The following is a 23,405-nucleotide window of genomic DNA, read 5'->3' as shown; positions in this document are numbered from 1 at the left end:
ATATTAAAATAATAGAAGGCTTGCAATATTTCAGTTGATTTGTAATGAATCCATGTATGACATTTTTGTTTTTGTAATTGCATTACAGAAGATAAAGAACTTTATCACAATATTCTAATTTTCTGAGACAGTCTTGTAGATCATGAATATCCAGGAAATGTGTGGCGAATTACTGGAAAAGCAATGAGTGTCATTGGACTTGCCTTACTATGCATGTGCTGGAACTAGTAGACACAAATGGTCTTGTATAACTGCAAAAAAGAAAAATCCACATTTTGCTCCTCTTATGGCAGGTGAAAAATAGAAAACAGAAGCTATCACCGTTGTCTGCCTTTCTTTTCTCTTGCATATAAGGTCTCTTTTCATATTTCCTTTATTGTTGTTGTTGTCAACCCTATACATCTCTTGTTGCTCCCCACTTTTTCAAGACTCTCTAGCTAATTCAGTATACTGCTACATGGATCCTAAGAATAACAAGAGGGATCATATTTCTCCTGTATTGGCCTCTCTGCACTAGCTCCCTGTACAATTCAGGTAGAAATGAAACTCATTCACCTTGTCTATAAAGCACTAATTGGCCCATCATATCTCAAAAACCTCTAAGAACACTATCACCCAGTCACATCTCTGTACTCCCAGGACGCAGCGCTGATTGTGGGCCCTCAGATCACTAAAGGGAGCTCTTCTTCTGTTGAACCATCTTCCAATCTCTTTTTGTTTAAGAGTAGGGATGAAACCTTCCTTTTTGAGAAGGCTTATAGTGAGAAATGTCTTATGCTGCAATAACCTTGATCTGTCCGGGGATATCCTATGATGCATTTCTCTCATTCCCACTCTTCCGATCCCATCAGCACTCATGCCCCATTGTCAATGCATGATAGTAACCTCATATCTTCTCCCCGAGTCCTTGGGCTCACACACTCCCCAAGTTCCCGAGGGATGTAGCTTGATCTACTGCAGCAGTCTTGCCAGGCAGGCTAACTGATGCTTTTTGCTTTATGGAAATTGAAGTTACTATTGTATCATATCAGCCACTATCCATGTAAATGTCAGTGCTACTGTTAAGATTGATGTGCATTTGTACCTGTCCCTCCCATCCTGCACACACACCCATCTGTATCACACTCTCACTTTATATCTCACTTTTCTCCTTTCTCTCTATCTCTTTTTTTTAACCCAGACCAATTGAGACACGGATTGAAACTGAGCTTGGATTTCACAAAGTGTATCTGCTCCATGAAAGGCAATCTTCCCTTGCTGCTGCTGTTGTTGTCAGGTGTTTGGGATCTCTTATTATAATGATTCTTAAGAGTGTGATCTTTGCCCACCACACATGTATAGACTCATAAGACAACTCTGCCGTGAATTGGCCCCAATGTAAATAAAACCTGACTTGACCTGACCTGCATACAGAACCTTTTCACAGCAGACATCCGTCTTCACCCGCACCACCTATTTATTTCCTTTCTAAATCAGATTCATGTTCATCCAGTGCTTTCCCAGCATGTTTATGTTATCATAAATGTTTGCTGTTTTTCTTTAATGCAAAGTAAAACATAATTTCTTTCTTCATACTGAAGGCACCTAAACATTAGACTACGACCAAATTACAGTTAAAAGGTTGTCGAGAGGGGAAAAAAGGCAAATTTTTGTGGGTTTGCAAGTAATTTCATGAATCATTTGATTTCATGAGCACGAATCATGCTAGGTGGGAAACAACATTGACGAGTAAACACGCTCTATAGGTAAAATCACTCTAGTCGTCGTTTACTTCCGAGTGTGTGTTTTATTTTACATTTACGTTGGCGGGTTGACCTTCTAGTGTCCTCACAGCGGCTACACACAGGGTGTAGTGCAGATTTTCGCAACGAAGGAATCGAGAGACAAGACGATGATGCGCAGACATTTCATACAAACGCTTCGTCCTCGACACGACGACACTAGCGAGGCTTCTTCCTCGATCCAGTGCCAGGCGTTTCAACGGTCACAAACCTCTGTGCGCAGGCGCACTGACACTTAGCACAACCGCAATAAGCAAACATGGCGGCTGCCGTCGACAGTGTTGTCAAAGTGTAAGTTTCCCTTTAATTATTTTTTAGATCAGAATGCCTAGCTACACCCAGACGAGCGCCTAAATGATTGAGCATCATGGTAGTGCGTTGTACAGGAAGTTCAAAAGTTCGGTCCCAGCAAAATTAACACAGTGTATTTCTCAAGAGGATAACGTTATCTACTGAGCTAATGTTAGCTTGTTCACCGTGGGCAATTAGAAATGAAGCGAACCCATTGTGGAGAGTTAGCTCCTTCAGCTACGCAATAGTAACATTGATTAGCTGTCCTCTGTATTTAAGGTAACACGTCGGCAATCTAGACAGCAGCTCGCTTTTAAAAGAGATATTTTTTTGCGGAACCCGTTTTCTTGGCGGTCGCTTTGTTGTGACGAGACTCAGGCTTGCTAACAATCAACCTTTTGTTCTGTCCCTCCATCGGCAATGTTGTTGACAGGTGTTATTCGTAACTGCGTTGGAATAGTATGTCCTACTAAAGATCTGTTTCACCACGATCTGACAACTAATGTTCTAACTTGAGTCCAGGGTAAAGTCGAGAATATATTAAAGAACTGCTAATGTTTTCATTTACTTCAAGGGTACTACCTACAAAGACTGTTACAGTATCACCGGAAATTCTTGCTAGAATGTCATTATTTACATAGAAAAAATTTGCAGTTTACAGCCAAATTAACCTTATATTTTCACTCTTCCAAAGACAGGAACATATTTTGAATGATGAAATAAGGATTGAAGTCAGAAATATTAATAACGTTTTTGCTTTGGTCTAACATACCTTATAAACTTTCTCGATGCTTTTTATTATGTACATATTTTCTCTTCTTAGTACTTGTCCAGACTTTATTATTAAAAATCTAGCATTATTTGTAATTTGCTGTCCACTGTACAGGTTGGGGGAACAGTATTATAGGGATGCTATGGAACAGTGTCATAGCTACAATGCTAGATTGTGTGCTGAGCGGAGCATCCTCATGCCCTTCCTGGACTCTCAGACTGGTGTAGCCCAGTCTAACTGTTACATCTGGATGGAGAAGAGACATCGCAGTGCTGGTATATAAGTGAAATGATATACACATGCTTTCTTTCTATATTTATGTGATTTATGAAAATATACCATAATTCAATGGGTTCCCTCTGCAATTTTTTAGGTGTAGCTCCAGGCCAGCTGTACACCTACCCAGCTCGACGCTGGAGGAAGAAACGACGCTCCCACCCCCCTGAGGACCCCCGCTTGGCATTCCCTCCTCTCAAAGCAGGTATCACCTATGATGAGATTGCTTTTCTCTAAAGTAATAGGCTATTTCTATATTTCTAACTGGACTATTTTATAATTATTCAACAAATGACGTTTGTTGTAAAATTGCCATATAGGAAGATCTTTCCTGTTTAAATGTGTCTCTTTGTTTGATATCCATCATCTTGTCATGGTGTGTATTAATGGGTATTTGTTGTTGTTCTTAAACATTTAAGCAGCAGATTTGGAACTGGGTTTGAAGCGTGATGCTCTGGTTGGTGTCGATGGAAGCAGTCTGGAGGCTCTGCTGAAGGGGGAACCCCTCGACAGGAGGAGCGGTGTGTCGGACCTCCGAGGCCCTGAAGACGATCAAGCCACTGCTGAGCCTCCTGCATCCTCCACAACTACTCACACATCCTCTGGACGTGTCCGGAAGGTCAGGCTCTTTGCTGGATGACTTGGTCAGCATAGTGTCACTAGTGTTATCTAACACTAGTGTATCTACGCTAATATAGGCTCTGGTTGATGGACTGTAATGATAGGTCGATAGGATGCTCTATTACTATGGTTTTCCTAATGAAAAATCTGTTATTTGATTTTTGCTTTCAAATTCATAATTGAGTCCTCTTACTGTTACATGAATGCTACAGGAAAACGTTGTAAGTCGCATTTATGTACTTCAGGCATCTAATGCCTTTAGCCTCATTTGTTTACTCTTGTACCGTGGGATGTGTCATATTAGAATAACCGGTGGATTTTGTGCCTTCTTTTGTCAATACACCAGCTGTCCAAATCTATGTTAATGGATTAAAAATCACAGAGTCCTTTAATAAATTGATGCCTAAATCCAAATGCTCTCACTGCAGAGAGTACTTGACCACGATGACTACTTGGATGACCTTGATGATGAAGACTTTGAGGATGAAACCCCAAAGAGACGAGGAAAGAACAAATCTAAGGTGAATGACATATCTTGATCACAAGCAACTGTCTTGCTTAAAGACACTTTGTCATGCAAAGAAGGACCGGGGAACTGCCAACCCTGTATCTGATGGGACGTCCCCTCTCCCAACTGAGCCACACAATGGCACCCAAAATACAGTTGAAGTTAGCATTGCCCCAAGTTTCTGTTGCACCAGTCATTTGTGCTTAAAGAGATTATTAGACAAAATTAATTCCTGTCAAGCTTCCAATGGGTTTTATGATAGGCCATGTACAATATGCATCTGTAACATTGCTGCTGCTAGCATTGCCAAGAGGAAAGGCACGTCTTCAAAAAAAACAGCTGTCATTGTTCGTCACAGACATATTATCAACTTAGAACTTCCTCTTTATCGTCCTTTCCAAACAATGTATCCTCTCTGCCGTTATCTCACAGATTCTTCTAGTGAAGCTTGCCGTTCTCATCAAACATGCTACGCTTGCACTAATATCTGTCTTGAGTTTATAATGTGTTCCTCCCCTTGGCCTTGTATGGGGATACAATAATAAATTCTACATGTATTTCTCAGGGTCGCAGTGACAAGAATGGAAAGAAGAAAACTGAGGCCGCAGCTGCAGCACTTGAGGAGAGGGATAAGCCCTATGCCTGTGACAGTGAGTGGAGGCTTTCCTTAAAACATCTGCTTGTCTGTGCCATGCACGTTAGTAAGCTGTGCTTTTGCTTTTTGCCCTTGAAAGAGAGGGATCAGCTTTCTGCCATGCAAGATCTTGATATGAAGTACCACAACTGAATTTAGAATTTGAAACGCTGCCCTAATGGATGCTTATTTTTTTCCCTTTTTTTGTCAATTTTTTTTTTGTCTTTTTCTCCCTGTCTTCCCTGAGACGCCACTTTGTGTGTGCTGCTTTTAAATTCCTGTTGCCCATAGCTCATTGCGCAAATGCTCACCTACATCTGAAGCTGCTCGTGTGCCGAACACAGCGTGGCTATGTGCAATTGATTGAAAATCAAAATTAAGCTGGGTATATGGTGATGAACAGCGCTGCTTTTTGGTCCCACTTTAGTTCTTTTTTGGACATAGTTGCAATCAGTCACCATACCTGTAACACTTTTGTATGACCGTGTGTGTGTGTGTCAGTCTGTGGGAAGCGCTACAAGAACCGCCCCGGCCTGAGCTACCACTATACACACTCTCACCTGGCCGAGGAGGAGGGCGAGGACCGCGAGGAGATCGAGGCACCACCCACTCCTCGCCAGCCTGAAGAGCAGAAGAGTGAGTCACTCTCTAAGTCCAAGAGAAGGACAGAGAGAGAGGGGGTGGGAGAGGTTTGGTTGCATGCAGTGTCGCATGTATGTGTATTTAAAAGGGAAATCTCTCTCTCATTCTTTTTTCCTTCCTCTCTTCATTTTTTGTTTTTTATGAATCACAACATTTTTTTGACTACGTTCAATTTTCCTGACTGGAAATGCTTGCTTGGTTGGGATTCCTGGCATTTTTTAAATTTTTTTTTTATCACCCATCTTTTTTTACCCAACATATCCATTGTTTTACTTATGTTTTCCTTTTTTGCACGCAAATTATCTAAGCAGACATACTCATGTGGGCGTTTTATTCATCAGTTTGACTCGTGACTCACTTCGAAAACATCTGTTGGTGATGGAAATAAATGGGTTGGTGGCTGTCAAATGGGTTTGTTGAAAGGCTGTTGTTGAAAATATATGTGGACCCAAATAACAGTTGCTCTGATATTTTTTTCCAGCAGAACATTTCTTGACCCTTTATCTTTCCCAATTACTCAGTTAAAAGTGACCATTATAATGTGCATCAAATAGTTTGTTTGCCTTTTTCTTATGCTCAGCAACTAAGAAAGGTCCTAATGGGCTGGCATTGCCCAACGATTACTGCGACTTCTGTCTGGGAGACTCCACCTTAAACCAGAAGACTGGTCAATCGGAGGAGCTGGTATCCTGCTCAGATTGTGGACGCTCAGGTTTGGAAGTGTTACTTCATATTTCATCATTAACCCCTTGTCAAGTCCTAGAAGCCTGGGCAGTATGGATAAAGTCATGTAATGGATCAATTATTGTCCTGATGCCAAAAGATATATGTATATTCTGTCAATGTATAAGAGGAATGTGGAATACTTGCCAATTCTTGTTTTGTGATCAAAGTTGGACATTTTTTTAATAAAAAAAAAATGAATGGGTTATGGTTTCAAATACTTGTTAAAATATACAATTTAAAAGAAGTGTTCAATCATATTATATAGATATTTTCATCCTCTAAAATGAGCCGGCTTAATGAAAGCGCCAGGAGTGCCCCTGTAACAGGCCACAAGTGTTTCGCTGCCTAGACAGAGGTCACAGTCAAGGACAGGGAAGGAACCCACTTTACTGTTAAATGTTAATGCGGAGTCACCATTTAGCTTGTGAAGTGCAGCCCCTGGTGGTAAGAATTCTGTACATGTCTGATCCTCTGACTATTGATATTGAGGTGCTATAAAAATGTTTAAGCTACCGCAAACCCTCTGCATGCCTCTGTTAATTCACTTGAAAAACCAGCGTTAGGAAATAATTGAACAGTCACAGGTTGAGTGGTTCTCATGATCATATTTATCCTTTTTGACACGATGTCCTCTATGCCCTCTTTCCCACAGGCCACCCAACATGCCTGCAGTTCACACCTGTAATGATGGCTGCAGTCAAGACCTACCGCTGGCAGTGTATTGAGTGCAAGTGCTGCAATGTTTGTGGCACCTCAGAGAATGATGTGAGCACCTTTATGACATTTTTAGGTCTTGGATCTCCAGCTTGCAGAGTTGTGTTACTGCAGCACTGGTAATAAAGCAGATGCTGTTTTGCTTTGAAAAATGTTGGCAGAGCTGATGTGTATGCATCTCTTAATTCAGAACACAGTTTTTAGTAGATAACCTCCAGTCAAGATACAGGTTTAGTGATTCATATTTAGCTGTTTATGTCAACTGGATAAGCAAAATATTGAACTATGTGCTTGCTTGCACACCCTCTGAAAATCCTTCATCTATTTTCTACCCAGCAGTTAAAATGTAGAGTTTGGGAAACAAGTGGGAACCAGCACTGTGTATTTTAACTCAAAAAGAAATGAATAGATATTTTTAAATAATTAAAAAAATGGTCAGTATTAGATTTGTCAAAATCCCCACAGCTGCTGTCTGGTTTTCTTGAGAATACTTGAGATTACTCTCTTGGATCCGGCGACACACCAGTGAATTTAATCCATACTCAAAGCGTAACCAAATTAGAATCTGCTTGTGCTCCTTTTTTCAACTTCCCCCTGAAATCAACAGTTTTTAATCTCTTTGTAGGACCAGCTGCTGTTCTGTGACGACTGTGACCGGGGCTACCACATGTACTGCCTAACTCCCCCCATGACTGAGCCCCCTGAGGGTAAGCTGACCTGACATACCGAAGATCTAGCAAACACAGTATGAGTGATCTAGAGTGGCCAATATGACGTATAGAGACGGGTATTTCCTGTGAGGAGTTGTTGCATAATTGAAGCTGCGTTCTACTTTTCCTGAAAGTGAAGCTGAAGCAGTAGGAAAAATTGAGTGTGCATTGCTTTTGGAAAACAAATGAGCAATAGAAACACCCAAGACAGTGAAAATGCATGGCATTCCTGGACATCGGATCACACTTAAGCTTAAATCTAATATTTCCCTCCAAAATGAGTTATAAACCAGAAAGAAAAAAAAATCCTCAAAAGTAAGAAATGACTTGTGTTGAAAAATAGCAGGATAGTGATAGAAATTACCAGAAAACAAGAAATTATGAAAAAATTGACTAATGCCCAGTTTGAAATTATGGTAATAAGTGCGTACTCAAATATCAGCCAAAAAAATGCTAAGAATGAGTGGAATTAACTTGTGTTGATTAAGGAAAACTGGGAAATTAGAACTGTTAAATAAAAAAACCGGTAAGACATTTACAAATCTTTGCAACTTAAACTAAATCACATTGGTTGAAGAAATTATGTATTCATAGTCACTGGCACCCAGTCACTGGCCTGCTCAGATGGGAGGCCTTTGTCTTATTTTGAAAAGCTCAGTTTGTTCACAACTGTAGCTTGCGGACGATCTCCTATGAGACGATTCATCCAAATGTAAAGGCTGTTTTTAAGCCAATAGGTTTCTCATATCAGTGAAACATCAGTGATTTCCCTAATCGAAAAGAAACCTTCTCCCATTTAGATTTAAAACAATCATTGCACAAATATTGTTCCGGAACGTGGAGCTTAAATACATCAGCGAAGGAAAAGCAAGTGAAATCCCCCTTTGAAAAAGAAGTTGAAATTGCTTGTATAAAATGTCGACAGTGATAATTTCCACACTCGGGCGTTTCCAACGTGGTTCTGCATATTTTGCAGGGAGCTGGAGCTGCCACCTGTGCCTGGCTCTGCTGAAGGATAAAGCCTCCATATACCAGCAGAACCAGAGCTCTGCCCCCGAGTGACATAACACCACCTATTCCCAGCTCTCTGCCACAGGACCCCACCCTCCGAGCCAAACGTCAGACCTCCTCTCTCAGGACAGCTTCAGACTCTGTCCAAACGTAGCTGAAACAGATTGCCGATCAGCTTTAAAAGTCCTTATTTTTTACAACAGGGGGACTCGATACCAAAACAGACCTCAGATCAGAGGGGATTAAAGTCACTACCAACCTGCCTGCAAAGCCCCTTAGGCTCACCGGTACACACGTAAATATTGTGCGCAGATGCAGTATAGACACGCAAGACACCGAGAGCAAGCAGGACTCACAATCACTGCTCCCTCCACAGTTGCTACTGAGAGTCAACAGATTAGCATCACATCTAAAAAGCAGTATGTGTCTGTGGAGTTTAGTTTTTTGTTTTTTTTTTCCTGCAAAAATATCTTTTTTTTTTCATCCCTGGCTTTGGGAAAGGGAAACATCACAGTATATGGCTTATAAAATGAATCCTTTCGATGGTAATTATTATTAGTACTACTATTATTAATATTATTGTCATTGTTCTGGTTGCTAGTGGACTTTGGTAGTGACAGTTGTCTGTGTACTTTTTATCTGGTCCATCACAGCATTTTATGTTTTTTGAGGAGGTTTTCCTGAGCGGGATGCAGTCAGTGCCAAGGTCTACCATCATATTCATCTCTTTGCTCAGCCTAGAACGTCTTAATGACTTAAACCATGTTTGCATCAGACCAAACCAGTGGAACAAGGAGGCTAAAATGGAATAATATTTTTCCTACATTAGATTTCCCATGAGTCCCTCATTTCTGTTACTTGATAGATCGGTTACTCTAAAAAACACTACAGAAGTGAGCATTCAGGGTGCTGATAAGTGATTTTCTGAGACAGCTATTATACTAGAAAAATCTCATACCCATGCAACCCTAAGTATATGTGCTTGAGGCTTCATTCATAAGACTACATATTTTCGTGTAATGTCACTTTTAATAGTATTTATCCATCAAGTTGAAAAGTCTTCATGATGTTTCTGTCAAATCAGCTGATGCTGCTCTTACCTCTTCTCCACGCCATCCATGCATCCTTTTTCAAAAGTTCTCAACCAGTCATTTCAAAAACAGCTGCTGTCAGAATGACACAGAATCAAGTACAAACTGTTGCTGCTTTTATCATTTGTCACACAGCGATAGAGTTGCATGTAAATTGCACCTGTATAAACTGCACACGCAAACACATCAATCATTTTTAGTTGGATTGATTGTATTTTCTTTTTACTTTTTATAATTACCTGATATTCCATTGGTACTGAGAGTTTTTTCTAGTAGAATTTTGTAAAGTCTACGGTATAGTAAACACTTCAAGTATATTGCTCCTTATGCATTCTACGTACTGTATCAACTTTTCTATTTTTGTTATGACTGTGACATGTTTGAGTTTATTTGATTATTCTTATATGTCAGACGTCCATTATGAGTATTTGTAAATTGATGTATTTGTTGTACTATGTTTATTTTTACATTTGTTTGGTAATGAAACCAACTAGCCTGACGGAAATTAAAAATCACTCAATTTGAAGTGTGTCTGTTCTTTAACATAGAACCCTTCTTCGGTGATTTTATCAGTGTTGATTGTTGTGATTGACAAATATGATGCTTAAAGTTTTATTGTCCTGAACTGGAAGGGCATGTTCACGTAGATGCAAACCCTCAATTACATGTCACTGCTGCCGTTGTATTTCTCATGAACTGATGAAAGTCTAACTTCTTTTCTTGCATTTAATGTAATGTCTGGCCCCGAATTGATTTTCTTAGAATTGTTCTGTTAAGGAGAAGTTAAGCGAATAGCTAAAGCAAAAATTCTGCAGTTAAAAAATGCTTCTGTTGTTCTCTGACCTGAGTTCTGGTTTCATAGCCTGTGTAGCTCTTTTCATCAAGCAACCAGATGGCAGGAGGGTGCTATCCCTGGTGCTGAAGTGAAGGTACAGGGATGAAGAGATAAGATGTTTTGTTTAAAAAAGGATGTTCGTCAAAATGGGAGGAAGATGTGGTATCTCTTGATCCATCTCTTCAGCAGACACATGATGAAATCAGCTTCAATTTTATAAATCCGTCTTGTGAAAACAGGCCATGAAAGGAATAATGATTTAGTCATCACATTGCAGTCATTTGGCAGGTGCTTTTAATCAAACAACTTGCGGTGGAGATGATGGGAAATGAACCAAGGACCTCATACATGGAAAGCATTCATGTTACCACTGAGCCACATAGAATATGTACCACTGAGCTACATTTGACATTAACTGTCTTGACAGTTTTAATGTTTGTTCAATGCAGTTTAGTAAATGTATGACAAGTAGAACAAAAAACTTGTAGCTTAATAGCTTTTTATCTTTACATCTTTTTTTAGTATTTATCTTGATTGTTCTGTGCTACAAGCATCTGTCATCTTCAATCAAAAGTATTAAAAAAATCCAAGAAAATGCATGAACTTTTAACAGTGGTATCCACCTTTAGAATTCACCATGACCTGGATGACTGAGAACTTCCACAGACATACTTTTAGCTTTTATTCACGATTTTCCTCAAAACTGATGTCAGCCCATCTCCCCAACCACACCCCTGATCAAATGTCCTCCATGCAAGATTATACTTGCATGAAAAAAGACCTGAAAGTGGTAAAAAGAAGATCCATAACCCAAAAGTACTCCTTTACTTTTCATAATCTCTGCAGTAGAAAATATTCCAATCCCTACACAGGAGTGATCTCACAGAACAAAGCATTTTATTGCACTCGATAGCATACTTCCTCAAAACACAGATATTCAAAAACAACTTCTAGCATACAGTCAAATTTTATTCTGGCACAAAGAACAGCTGTGCTGAGAAGCTTGTAGGAAAGGCCAAGACAAGAAATGATTAGTGCAATTATTTGGAGCGTGTTGGTCAGCCATGCTAAGTCTCGTACAACTACAACACACATGAAAGTTGAAAACTTGACATCTTGACATAAAGTAATTGCACAGACAGAAAATTACATGTATGATCATCTAATCCTACCATACTTGTGATAGTGACTCATTTCTTACTTTCTCAGCTTAAATGTTGCAAAGAAATAATATAGATATAATACCAATTCATTAATTTATAAATTTTGTTGTGAGATATCACTGGATTATCCACACAGTATCTGGGCTGGAAGTGCCCGGTACAAAATTATGTAAAATACTCATTTATCAAAGGTAAACAATGTTTCTCTCAGGCAGACAGTGTTGTCAGGTAAGATGTACAGCTACGGTCAAAGGAAATGTGATTCATCTGTCCAAACACTTGGATAATGGCAGCAGTGAATGTGGACTACTTCTAAGTCCAAGTATTTTACCATGTCCATTGACTCTGTGTGTGTGTATGTATATGTGTGTGTGTGTGTGTGTGTGTGTGTGTGTGTGTGTGTGTGTGTGTGTGTGTGCGTGCGTGCGTGCGTGCATGTGTGCTCTCTAAAGCCTCTCAAATCCGATGGAACACAGAAGAAAGATGGCGTAGAGCAGCAGCAGACAAAGTCCCAGCCTGCGGTCCAGCCTCCAGCGGTTCAGGTGCACACACAGGACCTGCGTGTCAAAAAGAGAACATTCAAGAATATTCTAATCACAGCTGAAGGTGCTGCTTCTCCCTGGCTGATAAACGAATAGATCAAGCGCATGGATGAAGAGAGAACAGTCACTGATTTAGGTTTAAGCTTGTTAATTTCAGAATTGCCTGTTTGTCATTAAACACAAGCAGGTGGGGATCTTCTTACAGTGAGTGTGACGGAGGCCAGCAGCAGAATAACTGAGTACACCAGGCCCTTGCTGTTGATTGTCACCTAAAATGCACAAAACATGAATATGTCTTAAGTAGCATCCCTTCTTGAAATCCTATTGTTCAGCAAAATTACATATTTTAAGATGAAAAGACGAAGAAAAGAAGTAGGTTAGATTTAAAAAACAATGCTTGTAATTACATCTGCAGTCATTTGCGTTGCCTCCTGATCGCATTTAATGTTTTTACAAAAATAACTACCAATTTAGATTATTTTTTTAATATATTATTTCTTTGAAATGCAAATGACGGCAGTTTGGGAACCTTTTAAGAGAAAAATCTTTTCATTCCTGAACACGAACCTTAGTATCAGGAATGCTGATTACTGTGTTTTTAGGGCTGGTACTGCTTTATAAAATATAGTCTTACCACTGATCCATAGCTGACGATGAGAGTCCTCAGGGCCCATGGGAAACCCAGGCCAAGCAGAACATCGAAGATATTGCTCCCGATTGAATTGGACACTGCCATGTCCCCTAAGCCTGCAACACACCGACAGCACATTACCATCTGAAGTCACCACGATGAAACCATTGTCTAGTTTCAGATAACGATGTTTGAAAGCCTCAGAAAATATTGATTGGAACATGGAGTGAGGGAAGGACGGACCTTGTCGGGCGACGATTAGGCTCGCCATGCAGTCAGGGACGCTGGTGCCGGCCGCGAGAAAGGTGATTCCCATGATTACTTCCGGAATTCCAAGTGTATAGCTGATAATGGTCACCTAGGCAACCACACATAAATACTGTATGTGTGTGTGTGTGTGTGTGTGTGTGTGTGTGTGTGTGTGTGTGTGTGTGTGTGTGCGCGTGTGTGTGTGTGTGTGTGTGTGTGTGTGTGTGTGTGTGTGTGTGTGTGTGTGTGTGTGTGTGTGTGTGATTTCACATGTCATTTGCACTTCATACCATCCAGACCATGAGGTAGGAGAAGAGGGCGATCCACAGGGTGGAGGACAGGAACGTGAGGAGGTACCAGCGCTCCCACTGTGGCAGGTTACAGTCGGGCACTGTGCAGTGAAGCAGGAAGCTCACGGGCCAGGAGAGCAACCACTTCACACGAGCACACCAACCCTCTGGTGAGATGATGAAAGAAGCAAAGTGAAGCCCCATTTCCACAGGAGCATCATTGCAGATCCACCCAATCTCTTTAATAAATACTGTATAGGTTTTCCAGTTAAAAAACCTACCCACATAATGGCTGACATGTATTTAAAAAAGGCAGGTCCAGTATATTCTGGACACATCTGGGCCATCGTATTGTTCCAATAAAACTATCCTAATAGCAGGTAAAACATCCTTAGTGCTTTCAAGTTTCCATTGTCGTCAGTCAGTAAAAAACCAGGACATTGCAAACTGATATATGAAAGGTAGCAAAATGGTTGTTGCAGACAAGAATGGAAAATGGTGCAAATACCATAACAATTCAGTAATTATTATCACTGAACTTCACAATTTCAAGTGCTATAATCAAGATATTAATATCAAATCAAAAATTAATTCAAGTGTGAACTTAAAATTATCATGAAATGTTTAAATTATGCAAATGGAACCTGCAGGAAGAGTCTGTCTAAGCAGTTGTCTTATTTTCATTGCTTCTTTTCCAGACTCCCAGGAGCTGAATTTAACACACTTTATTTGGCTCAAGGACACTTCAGAGCCCACTTTTTTGTTGCTTTCAGGATCAAGATTCCTAACTAAAGAATTGTCTTGCATGCCTGTTTCTCTAACCTTTAGAAAACTACTGAAAAAGATGAAGCGGGAAAAAGCAGTTTCTATTTGTGATGAGAATTTAAAGTTCTATGAGCTCTGTACAGCACAGAGGCCAACAGGTAAAATATCTCTCTGAAGAATGGATTAATCCGTGGCTCAAAATTTAGCATATTCTAAAAAATGGAAACAGTTCAAAGAAGTTGCCATGAGGCTATGGCAACGCTTCTTTGACATATATATGGTTCTCTATTTTTTCAGAGTCAAGACATATAACCTGCATTCACAAGACTAAAACAAGTTCTATTTGTGCTGATATAATTTTGCATTTAGTGGATTTTTTTACTTTCTATGTACCAATACAAAGTGCATTTACATTTGCAGGTTTTAAGCATAATACTGCTTAAACCTGAAGATTTTTCAAATTGTTTATTTTGTCAAATGACGGACATTTTTTTTCTTACAAATAATGCTACTTTTAAATCATCAAGACTTGTGGATTTTGTACTGATACAGAAAAACTCTCCAAGTTGGAACATGATTTTAAGGAGGGTAACCTAACCCACATCTCCCAAATTTCTTAAAAGCACCAATAAATAGTTGAAATCACCTACTTTCAACTTGGTCTCTCACAAAATTGTTGTCTTTAAGCAAGCAGGAGCTGAAATGCTATCCTTGTTAAGTTCTAGTTTCATTTAGCTTAACACTTAGAATCACCATGATAATCTCCAGCTTGGTAGTCTTTTTGCTCGAAACCTCATGCAATAATACATTTTTTGTACTCTATGTAAAATAAATGATCTTTATTTTTGCAGCACTGTTGGTGTTCAGATTTTTTTCAAATTTTTATTCAGTCGATACTTTTGATCCCGCACCCCTCCCTAACTGGGCAGCAGCTGTGTGTGTTTTTCTTTTTTCTCAACCGCTAGCTACCATTCAAATTTGACAGATTAAGTTACATGTGGTTTTTATCAAAACATTTTTGTAGTGAGTTGAATCCCTCCTCTCATATTCCTCTCAAAGGTGGGACTGGTCTATAATTTTATAAAAAGACAATTTATAATATCGTATCCTCAAAGACAAATATGTCGTATGTACACGAGTGAGTCTCAGTTCATCAGTTTTTACATAAAGTATAGCATGGCATTGCGAACATAGGAAGTGCTGTGCAGACCTTGGTAGAGGTGTGCTCTTACTCATGTGACTCCAGTCCACAACAGTCTGCATCTATTTGTGTCCTTTCATTAGGCACTCACCTGGAATAAAAAAGGGTTTGAAAGGAAGATTCTCCTCCACGCCATCCTCTTGCTCATCCTCTTCCTCCTCCTCCTTAAGCTGTGCAGCGCCTCCTGTCTCTCGCCCAAAATCTTTACCCCTCTCCCTCTCTTCTTCTAGTGGCTGACTGTCTCCCTCTGATACGGTCCCATTTGGCCTCCCCCATGGCCCAGATGCACTCAAACCATCCTCCCCTGAGGGCCCCCCCTCGTCTGACCCGACCCGAGCCCGGATCAGCCTCTGCCTCTGCAGAAAAAGGAGGGAAATCAGTTGAGGGCAAAGGGATGAAGGATTACTTTTCTTTAACAAACGAGAAACAATTTCTCTAGCTAATGCAGGCAATAATGTCCAAGCTTGCTGGAGACATTCGGCATTCAGGCAAATACAGTACTTCCAAACACAAGAGGTTTGATTTGAGAAGCACATATAAAGGGCATGATAAATTGCAAAGGCATCATCTGCAGGCAAACTTCAGAGTGGTGCTAGAGATGGCAAGCACACAGTGCAGGAGATCTAAGAAATGAAGTTCCTGCTTTTGTATCTGGGATCAATTAAGCATCAAGACAGCAGTGTTTCTGAGTCTTTGTGATCTCAACTGAATGATCTTTAGAAAATTTAATGGAGTGGTGTAAATGTAATCTTTCTGGGAAATACGAATCCAGCCTTTCTATACTAATAAACTGTAAATTATAACCGGTACCAAGTAATGGTCCTAAATCCATACTGATTTCCCTCAGATATTAAGATGTTAAACAATACGTTGATTTCTATGATATTTCAGTGACTGCATGTCGAAGTAGGACAAGTGTATTGAAGTGTCAGACCAACAAAGGGGTATTAATTCTTTTGAAAAACATCTGCAAGGCTTAAAATGTTAGAATAATTAGTAAATAGTGATGCTACATTAGTTAAAGTGATTTTCTGTTTTTTTTTCAGACTCAGCTAGTGGAGTGGTTAGAGGAGGAATGGATGGGTGAAATCCATAGGCAGATTTATATACCCACCATCCTAGCCAGAAACCAGGGCAACTCGCCATTATGTAAAGGATGCAAGTGCGTGCAGTGTACCTCGCTGATGACCATGCGTCCTGCCATGCGCAGGCGGGTGAAGGGGGGGAAATGCGGGGTGATGAAAAGGCGGAGGCTTGCCTCTGAGAAAGAGAGCTGGTGGGGGTGCAAGTTCAGCAGCTCATCCACCATCACCACCCCTGGATCCTGACCGGCCACTGCACAAGAATCTGAGGACGAAATCAGATGGAAACAGGTGGAAAATACCAGATTGAAAGACACAAATCACTGAGTGAAAACAAAGAGGTTCTGTGAGACGCATAGAAATGACACAAACGAGGCCACGAGAACAGAATGATAAAATAAGAGTGTACAGAAAAAAGGTTTGAGGAAAAAAGTTGCCTTGTTCTATTTCAATCTGATTGGAATCCACTGGGGGAGTGAGATGAGTGTGACTGGCAGCCTCAACTGTGTCACCGGATCTTTTGGGAGAGAAAAAAATGTAACTTTGTTCACAGAGATAAACAGGCTGGCTTACCTGGCTTTAGGGGCACCATGTCGTTATCACAGTCTCCAACACTTCCGACAGCTGTTGTACGTCGCAGAGTGCTCAAACATGGCTGCCCTGCACTGCTGCAATGTCTCTCTACAAGGCTGCACAGAGATCTGTTGAATCTACAGATAAACCCACCTTTGAGAATGACAGCTGTTGTTTCCTTTTCGACTGCAGATTGATTTATATTTTATAAACAATATGAGAAATTGAATTGAGCTCACTTCATTATGATTATGTATAGTCCATACATAGAGATAAGGATAATGGTTTCCCACCTGCAACACACACACACAAACACACGCACGCGAGCAGACACAAGTACACAGAAAAATGTATAAATACCACATGAAATATAATCTAGCCACTACTGTATCTTTAAAATTGATCTCATTTGATGAGTCTTACCACAAGACTTTTTCATCATAGATGACCTGCAAAGTAAAATTTCCATTAATATGAATCAAAATGTTCAAAAACATTAGGGAGTATATCAATCAAGTTTTCTATTATATTCTTATAGATATCATTACAAGATTGTGCAGGTAACATCAGTTACCTAAAGATTCACATTTTTGCATTTGATGAAATTCATATTCATAATTACGATGTAAAAATATCATGATGAAAAAGGAGTTCGTAGTTTAATCGTGTATAAACGCATCAAAATATATAACACAATGATGGGGTGGCATTTCCAATAATTTGGTCTTTATTTATGCCCTACAGCTTGTGATGAGCAGAGCGTAAGCATTTACATATATATATATATATATGCATGTGTGTGTGTGTGTGTGTGTGTGTCTGACTAGGGATACTGAATTATATCCCACAGCGTGGAAAAGCAGTTTAAAAAAGTAACATGAATGTTTTCTTTCAGCCGAGAACAGAGAAAAACATGGAATAAGTATTTCATATGTAACAACGAGAAGCAAGGCTGAAGTTTCTCTTTAGGGTTTGCTCACCAGAATAAGCACAATTATAGACAGGATGTAGAAGACAGCATCACGGAACAAAGGCCACCAGCTCAGAGTGATGAGCTGAAGAGAGAGGCAATACGTTCTAAGTTTGTACTAAGGAGAAAATGTAACATGTTTGAATTAGAGCTCTTTTCCACTTGATGTACCTGCCCAGAGAAGATGCCACAGATGCCAATGATGACCAGGATGTTAAAGACAGCAGATCCTACAATTGTTCCCACACCAACATCTCCCTTTGTGATAAACACTCCTGATAACAGAGCAAGAACAATAAACCAGATATCATCACAAAAAGAAAAGAATGACCAATTAAATTTCTCTTCCAAACACATAAATTATATCTCACTTCCTCATACAGCTTTGTTTAATGCAAAAAAGTTATTTTACAGTCTATAAAATCAAGAATATTAAATAATTTAAAAAAATCCCCTGACTTTTCCAACTGATCCTTAAAACTTACAACAGATACACCTTATTTCAGGCTGTAAAAGGTATCACTGAAACCTTTAAATGAGTAACGCTCTGGTGTTATTTACATGTAGAAATGAAGTTAAAATACCCACCGTTATTTTACATTAGAGGGACACTATCAACGCTTTATTTTCCTCTTGGAACAAAGACCATGTTTAGGCAGAACTGGAAGCAGAACTTACAAATTGATCTAAAATAATACTGCAATGCTGTTTCATTTAATTTGAATTTATTTAATGCCCCAATGCCTGTTACCCAATGCCAGACACTCTCCGTGTGTGCGTGGGTTTCCTCCGGTTTCTCCAGTTTCCTCATGCAGGTTAGTTGGAGGAAAAAATAAATTAAAATTTAGGGAAAAATTGCCCTCGAATGAATGAGTGTGTGAACAGTCGTTTGTTTATATATGTGGCCCTGGGATTGACTGGCGACCAGTCCAGGGTGCACCCGATGACAGCTGGGATAGACACCAGCATCCACCGCGACCCTGTGTGCAGGATAAGCGGAAGACGATTGATATTTGTTTGAAAACAAAATATTTTGTATCCTTTTGATGGTTTGTCAGAAAAATTCCATTTTACAAACAGCAAATGAGCACAACTAGACCATAGAAGTAATTGTCTGGTGAGCTGGTAAATCAACTGGTAAACTATGAAAAACGCTGCTTCTCTCAGACCTAATCAGGAGGAGATAGAAATGATTGCTGTAATTAGTGTTGAAAGCAATAGAACAATCACTGAAATAGTCCGAGAGGGGCTTATCAATGAGGCCCCAACTCACCAATCAAAGAAGTGAAGAGTTCAGGCGCAGAGCTCCCGGCTGCCATGAAAGTTGCACCAGCAACATCCTGACTGAGCTGAAGGTTCTAAATGATGAAAAAAGTTTATTTAATGTAAGCTTTGATGAAATCCTGCATTTGTCGTTACTATTTTAAAATGCACCTGATCCCTATAAAATAATCCCATAACTTCATATATATTTTTTACATTTATTTATGTTTATGTGTAATAATTTGATATTTGCAAAAAGGAAAAAAAAAAAAGCACTCGGCTGTTTTATGTACTGTATAAACAATATCCTAGTCCCTGTTTTTGTTGTTTCCATTCCCTAGGGATATATCTGACATGTTAAAATACTGTTTAGTTAGACTTGTAAGTCTTTCTGTCTATTTCATCATTTGAGAATCCACAAATAGCCACAGAACACTGACTGAAAGCTCTGGAATGGCTCCCCCCATAATGGTCCAAATCAAGAGAGCCCCAGAAAAAAATCTTAAATTCTGAACGATATACTGATGCGGTTCGACTAATTTTCAAAGAAATTCAAATTATGTGAAAGTCTAGAGCATATAATAACATTTTATTATTTACTTTCAACCACATGATGGCATTTGTCTTTCATACCTCTGATACTTTTTCCAGTGATGGCACAAAATAAACATCACACACAATGGCCAGTGCATGAAACATGTAGATAGCCTATGGAGATCAGACACAAATTATAGGCCATATAAAAACCAAGTGTGTTTCTATGTTTGCTAAACCGTCTATCAGCAGAGTTGATACTCACACAGAGAACATGAAGGAGCACTGCTCCCTGTCTCCTCTGTTCCATTGTAAAGACATCTTCAGGGAACTCACTGATGGCTATGAAAGAAAAAAATAATCATGTACACTATTAGTGCCATGTATACCATTTAAAATGCAGTTTTCAGGTTTTAGGGCTTACCGTTCCTATTTTACATTTTTTAATGATCCCCTTTGTTGTGTAAAAATTTTCTCTGGCACTATTAATCTTGTGGACTGACTTTTTCATATGTCAGGATATTAGTTTGAAAATGGACAGTTACTTTGTATTCTGTCCTTGTTTTGTCAGTCTGCACTGAGACTGAATGAAAAGGTGTTATTTCAAAGGTTTCAGACCAGGAATTTCAGATAATGATTTCCAGACTGAAGGGTAACAATGTGCATATTTTTTGTATTTTGTGATGAAATGGCATTCCATAAACTTAAATATGCCAACTCAGTTAAATCCTTAAATTAATGTATTTCTTCTGTTTCTTCATAATGCTTACATTGCTGACTAAATGCTACATTTTCCTCATCCTATGTGTCCATTTTACTACTTTTTACAATTTACGCAGCTAACGCTTGAAACAATCTAAGTGTTACATGGATGAATTTAGATTCTTTTCTTTTTTTTTGGCAATTGAAATCAAAAATATATTCCAAACTGTTCCAACATTGCATTTTTTCATGATCTATTTAATGTAGAAATCAATCCTGGAAAATAACAATGATAATTATTATCTCAAAATACGAATGTTAAAATAGGGTTATTTCAACCCTCGTGAATCAATATATGTACCTGTATACTTAGATATGTCGGTCATCGGAGCACTGTGATCGACCCGGTTATGCTGCATTCCAGTTTAGTTTTTGACCCTTTTTCGTTGATTAACTTATACCATGACTTCATGCTATTGTCCACATGACAACTTAACAGTTTAAAAAAGTAAAAAAAAATGTTTATAGAAGAAGTTATTCCCCTCTTATTTTGGCTCAGTATGAGTCCATGGGCCCCCACGCTCCTTCTGTATCTTTCAATAAAGTATATGAAAGAGACTTTTAATGGGGAACTTACATTTTAATGAAAGAAAGGGAAAAATCAATTTTGGGGGGAATTTTTCAAGACAAACTTATCTATTTTATACTGTTTAGATAAAGCTTCAGCTTCACAATGACATTTATCTAACTGCAAGGAAGGGGATATTTCTGGAGTCCTCTGTCTTGCACATACGTTTACTGTTCTTTAAAAAAAAAGTGGAACTTTACAACAATCTTAGAAAATGCTTTGCAGGGTGACTTCAAATAAGTGTTTGTCTGATGTCAATATGAGTTACAATTAATGAAAAATTTACAAATGGTGAAACACGGAGGTAAAACAAGACTACAAAGTTGAAGAGTCTGCACTGAGGCAATATTGTCAACACATAATGTGTATGGATGGTCACAAAAGTGGCGATATTTTATGTCACCCAGTCACATCATTTTATACCCAGATCAGTCACAATGAAAAATATATGAGGGTAATAATTTAGGGATGGGAAGATATCTCAGGTCTTGAAATCAACCTGCACTGCATTTTCTTGAGGCAAGAATGAAATATATACTGTACAGTCACTGATTGGCTCAAAATCTCCGTTCAGAATCTAAAACTAGCCTGCTTCACCAAGATAGATCTAAGCACACAACCTATGAGAGCTGCTGATGAGAGAACACTAATCAGTACCTCAGCACAACTGAGCTGGCTGGCACTTTGAACAGCTCCAGATGCCCAACTAGAAATTCAGCATTCAGTTTCCTAGCAACCATGCCCCTCAAAGGCCTAACTGTGTTTAAACATCTAGATGTGCTATTTAACCACATGAAGGATGGTTGAAGACTGCATGAAGGAGATATTCCAGGAAATAAAAGATAAATAAAGACAATATTTGGAACCCTTGCATGCATGTGGCACGCACAAATACACACACACTTGACAAAAAAACAAAAACAAAGAACTACTGCAAAACAATGTTTCCGTCTAATTATACATCAATAAAAACATATAGATATCAAAAACCAACACTTGGATCCAGAACCATCAGTTGTTAAGACTGTCAACATGTCTACAAGTGTTTATCTATTTTCATTATACTTAAAAAAAAAACAGCGACTCTCCTGATTGCATATTTATACATAGCATACTGTGCATCAGCATAACCTACATGTTTATAAATCTAGATTTATAATATCAGGCCAACATGTCTCACCAGATCTGGAAATACTGCTGGAGGTCTGGTTGTTGACATCCTTCAGCGAGATGACCTCTTTCTTGGTCAAAAAAACGTCAGGATCCACGATTTGTCCATGGAAGCCTATAAATGGGAGTTTCTTTCTAAATACACCTACATTGTGTACACACACATATGTATACATATATAAGCATAATATGCTAGACTGTGTCAGTGTTTGGATTCCTGTAAACATCTGCATTACAGAAAAGTATTTTTCTCATTTCTTTTATCTGTTGCGTGACCTCAAGCCTGCTTTAAGCGGCGATTATTACAACGCAGTTCTTCAACATTTTGCATTGTGATATATATGACATAAAATCGTCAAAAAAGGCGGGAGTCAGGGTGTGTAAGATGCTGATTTTTTTAAGGAGCACCTGTAACGTCAAGGAGATGAAATATCCCGGCAGTCGCGATCAGACCGACTCCACAGACGCAGAGCCGGCACAGGAGCAGTGTCTGCCTCGGTCTTCTCCGCGCCTTCATCCCGCCGCTCGCCACCGCCTCCCCGCTCAGAACATGTCGCCGCTGCCGCCGCTCCTTCTCGCACCGGTGGCCCGCTCCCCTCCCCGCTGGCTGGAAGCGACCGACCCAGAGCGCGGAATCCGTATCGATTCTCTTTCCACGACACAGGATGCTGTCAAGAGGTTCGGCCTGCCATCGGTATCACAGCATCGCGCGTAGAGATCCAGGAGCCAAAAGGTCGAACGCAAACGCAACGCGTTAACGTCGGCCAGCTCCCGATTACAGAATCAGATAGTCTTCATATCCAGCCCGCGATGAAGCCGAAACCCCTGGATGTTAAACAGCCCGGATGGACGCGTCTTCCCGAAGCCACGCTCAAGACCGATAGGGAGCGCTGTCAGCTGGGTGGGGCAAGAGGAGACGGTTTACACTTCTGTCGTGAGAGGAACACAAAAGTCCAACAACAACAACAACAACAACAACAACAACAACAATAATAATAATAATAATAATAATACACACATACATACATAC

At 39.5% G+C, this 23,405-nt stretch overlaps 2 protein-coding genes across 5 annotated transcripts; one reads left to right on the top strand and one right to left on the bottom strand.

Annotated features, from left to right (window-relative positions):
* Positions 1–1,967: 1,967 nt before the first annotated feature.
* dpf2l (D4, zinc and double PHD fingers family 2, like) lies at positions 1,968–10,303 on the top strand. Of its 3 annotated transcripts, none has more exons than XM_086158074.1 (11): positions 1,968–2,072; positions 2,959–3,119; positions 3,218–3,325; positions 3,543–3,739; positions 4,170–4,262; positions 4,815–4,899; positions 5,385–5,519; positions 6,106–6,237; positions 6,904–7,016; positions 7,591–7,672; positions 8,652–10,303. In XM_086158074.1, exons 1-11 carry the CDS (start codon positions 2,041–2,043, stop codon positions 8,735–8,737), a joined length of 1,224 nt encoding a protein of 407 aa, XP_086014200.1. In that variant the 5' UTR covers positions 1,968–2,040; the 3' UTR covers positions 8,738–10,303. The 3 variants fall into 3 exon arrangements, with proteins under 3 accessions (XP_086014200.1, XP_086014199.1, XP_086014201.1); XM_086158073.1 differs by having other exon boundaries at positions 3,540–3,739; XM_086158075.1 differs by lacking the exon at positions 5,385–5,519 and having other exon boundaries at positions 3,540–3,739.
* Positions 10,304–10,888: 585 nt separating this feature from the next.
* On the bottom strand, positions 10,889–23,257 carry LOC147227716 (sodium/potassium/calcium exchanger 3-like). 2 transcript variants are annotated; one of them, XM_086157983.1, is made up of 17 exons: positions 22,784–23,257; positions 22,386–22,490; positions 20,141–20,217; positions 19,975–20,049; positions 19,352–19,436; positions 18,250–18,353; positions 18,089–18,163; positions 17,532–17,557; positions 17,348–17,401; positions 17,109–17,245; positions 16,631–16,800; positions 15,545–15,809; positions 13,488–13,654; positions 13,192–13,306; positions 12,952–13,064; positions 12,521–12,586; positions 10,889–12,332 (listed from the first exon to the last, which is right to left on the bottom strand). In XM_086157983.1, the coding sequence occupies exons 1-17, from the start codon at positions 22,890–22,892 to the stop codon at positions 12,222–12,224; spliced, it is 1,854 nt and encodes a 617-aa protein (XP_086014109.1). In that variant the 5' UTR covers positions 22,893–23,257; the 3' UTR covers positions 10,889–12,221. The 2 variants fall into 2 exon arrangements, with proteins under 2 accessions (XP_086014109.1, XP_086014110.1); XM_086157984.1 differs by having other exon boundaries at positions 16,712–16,800; positions 22,784–23,254.
* Positions 23,258–23,405: the final 148 nt, after the last annotated feature.

This window comes from Fistularia commersonii, chromosome 13 (assembly GCF_037954325.1).
Source record: "Fistularia commersonii isolate RoL2024-O1a breed Wild chromosome 13, RoL_Fcom_v1.0, whole genome shotgun sequence".
NCBI lineage: Eukaryota > Metazoa > Chordata > Actinopteri > Syngnathiformes > Fistulariidae > Fistularia > Fistularia commersonii.
The sequence above is the reverse complement of the archived record's forward strand: the minus strand, read 5'-3'. Positions and strand labels throughout refer to the sequence as shown.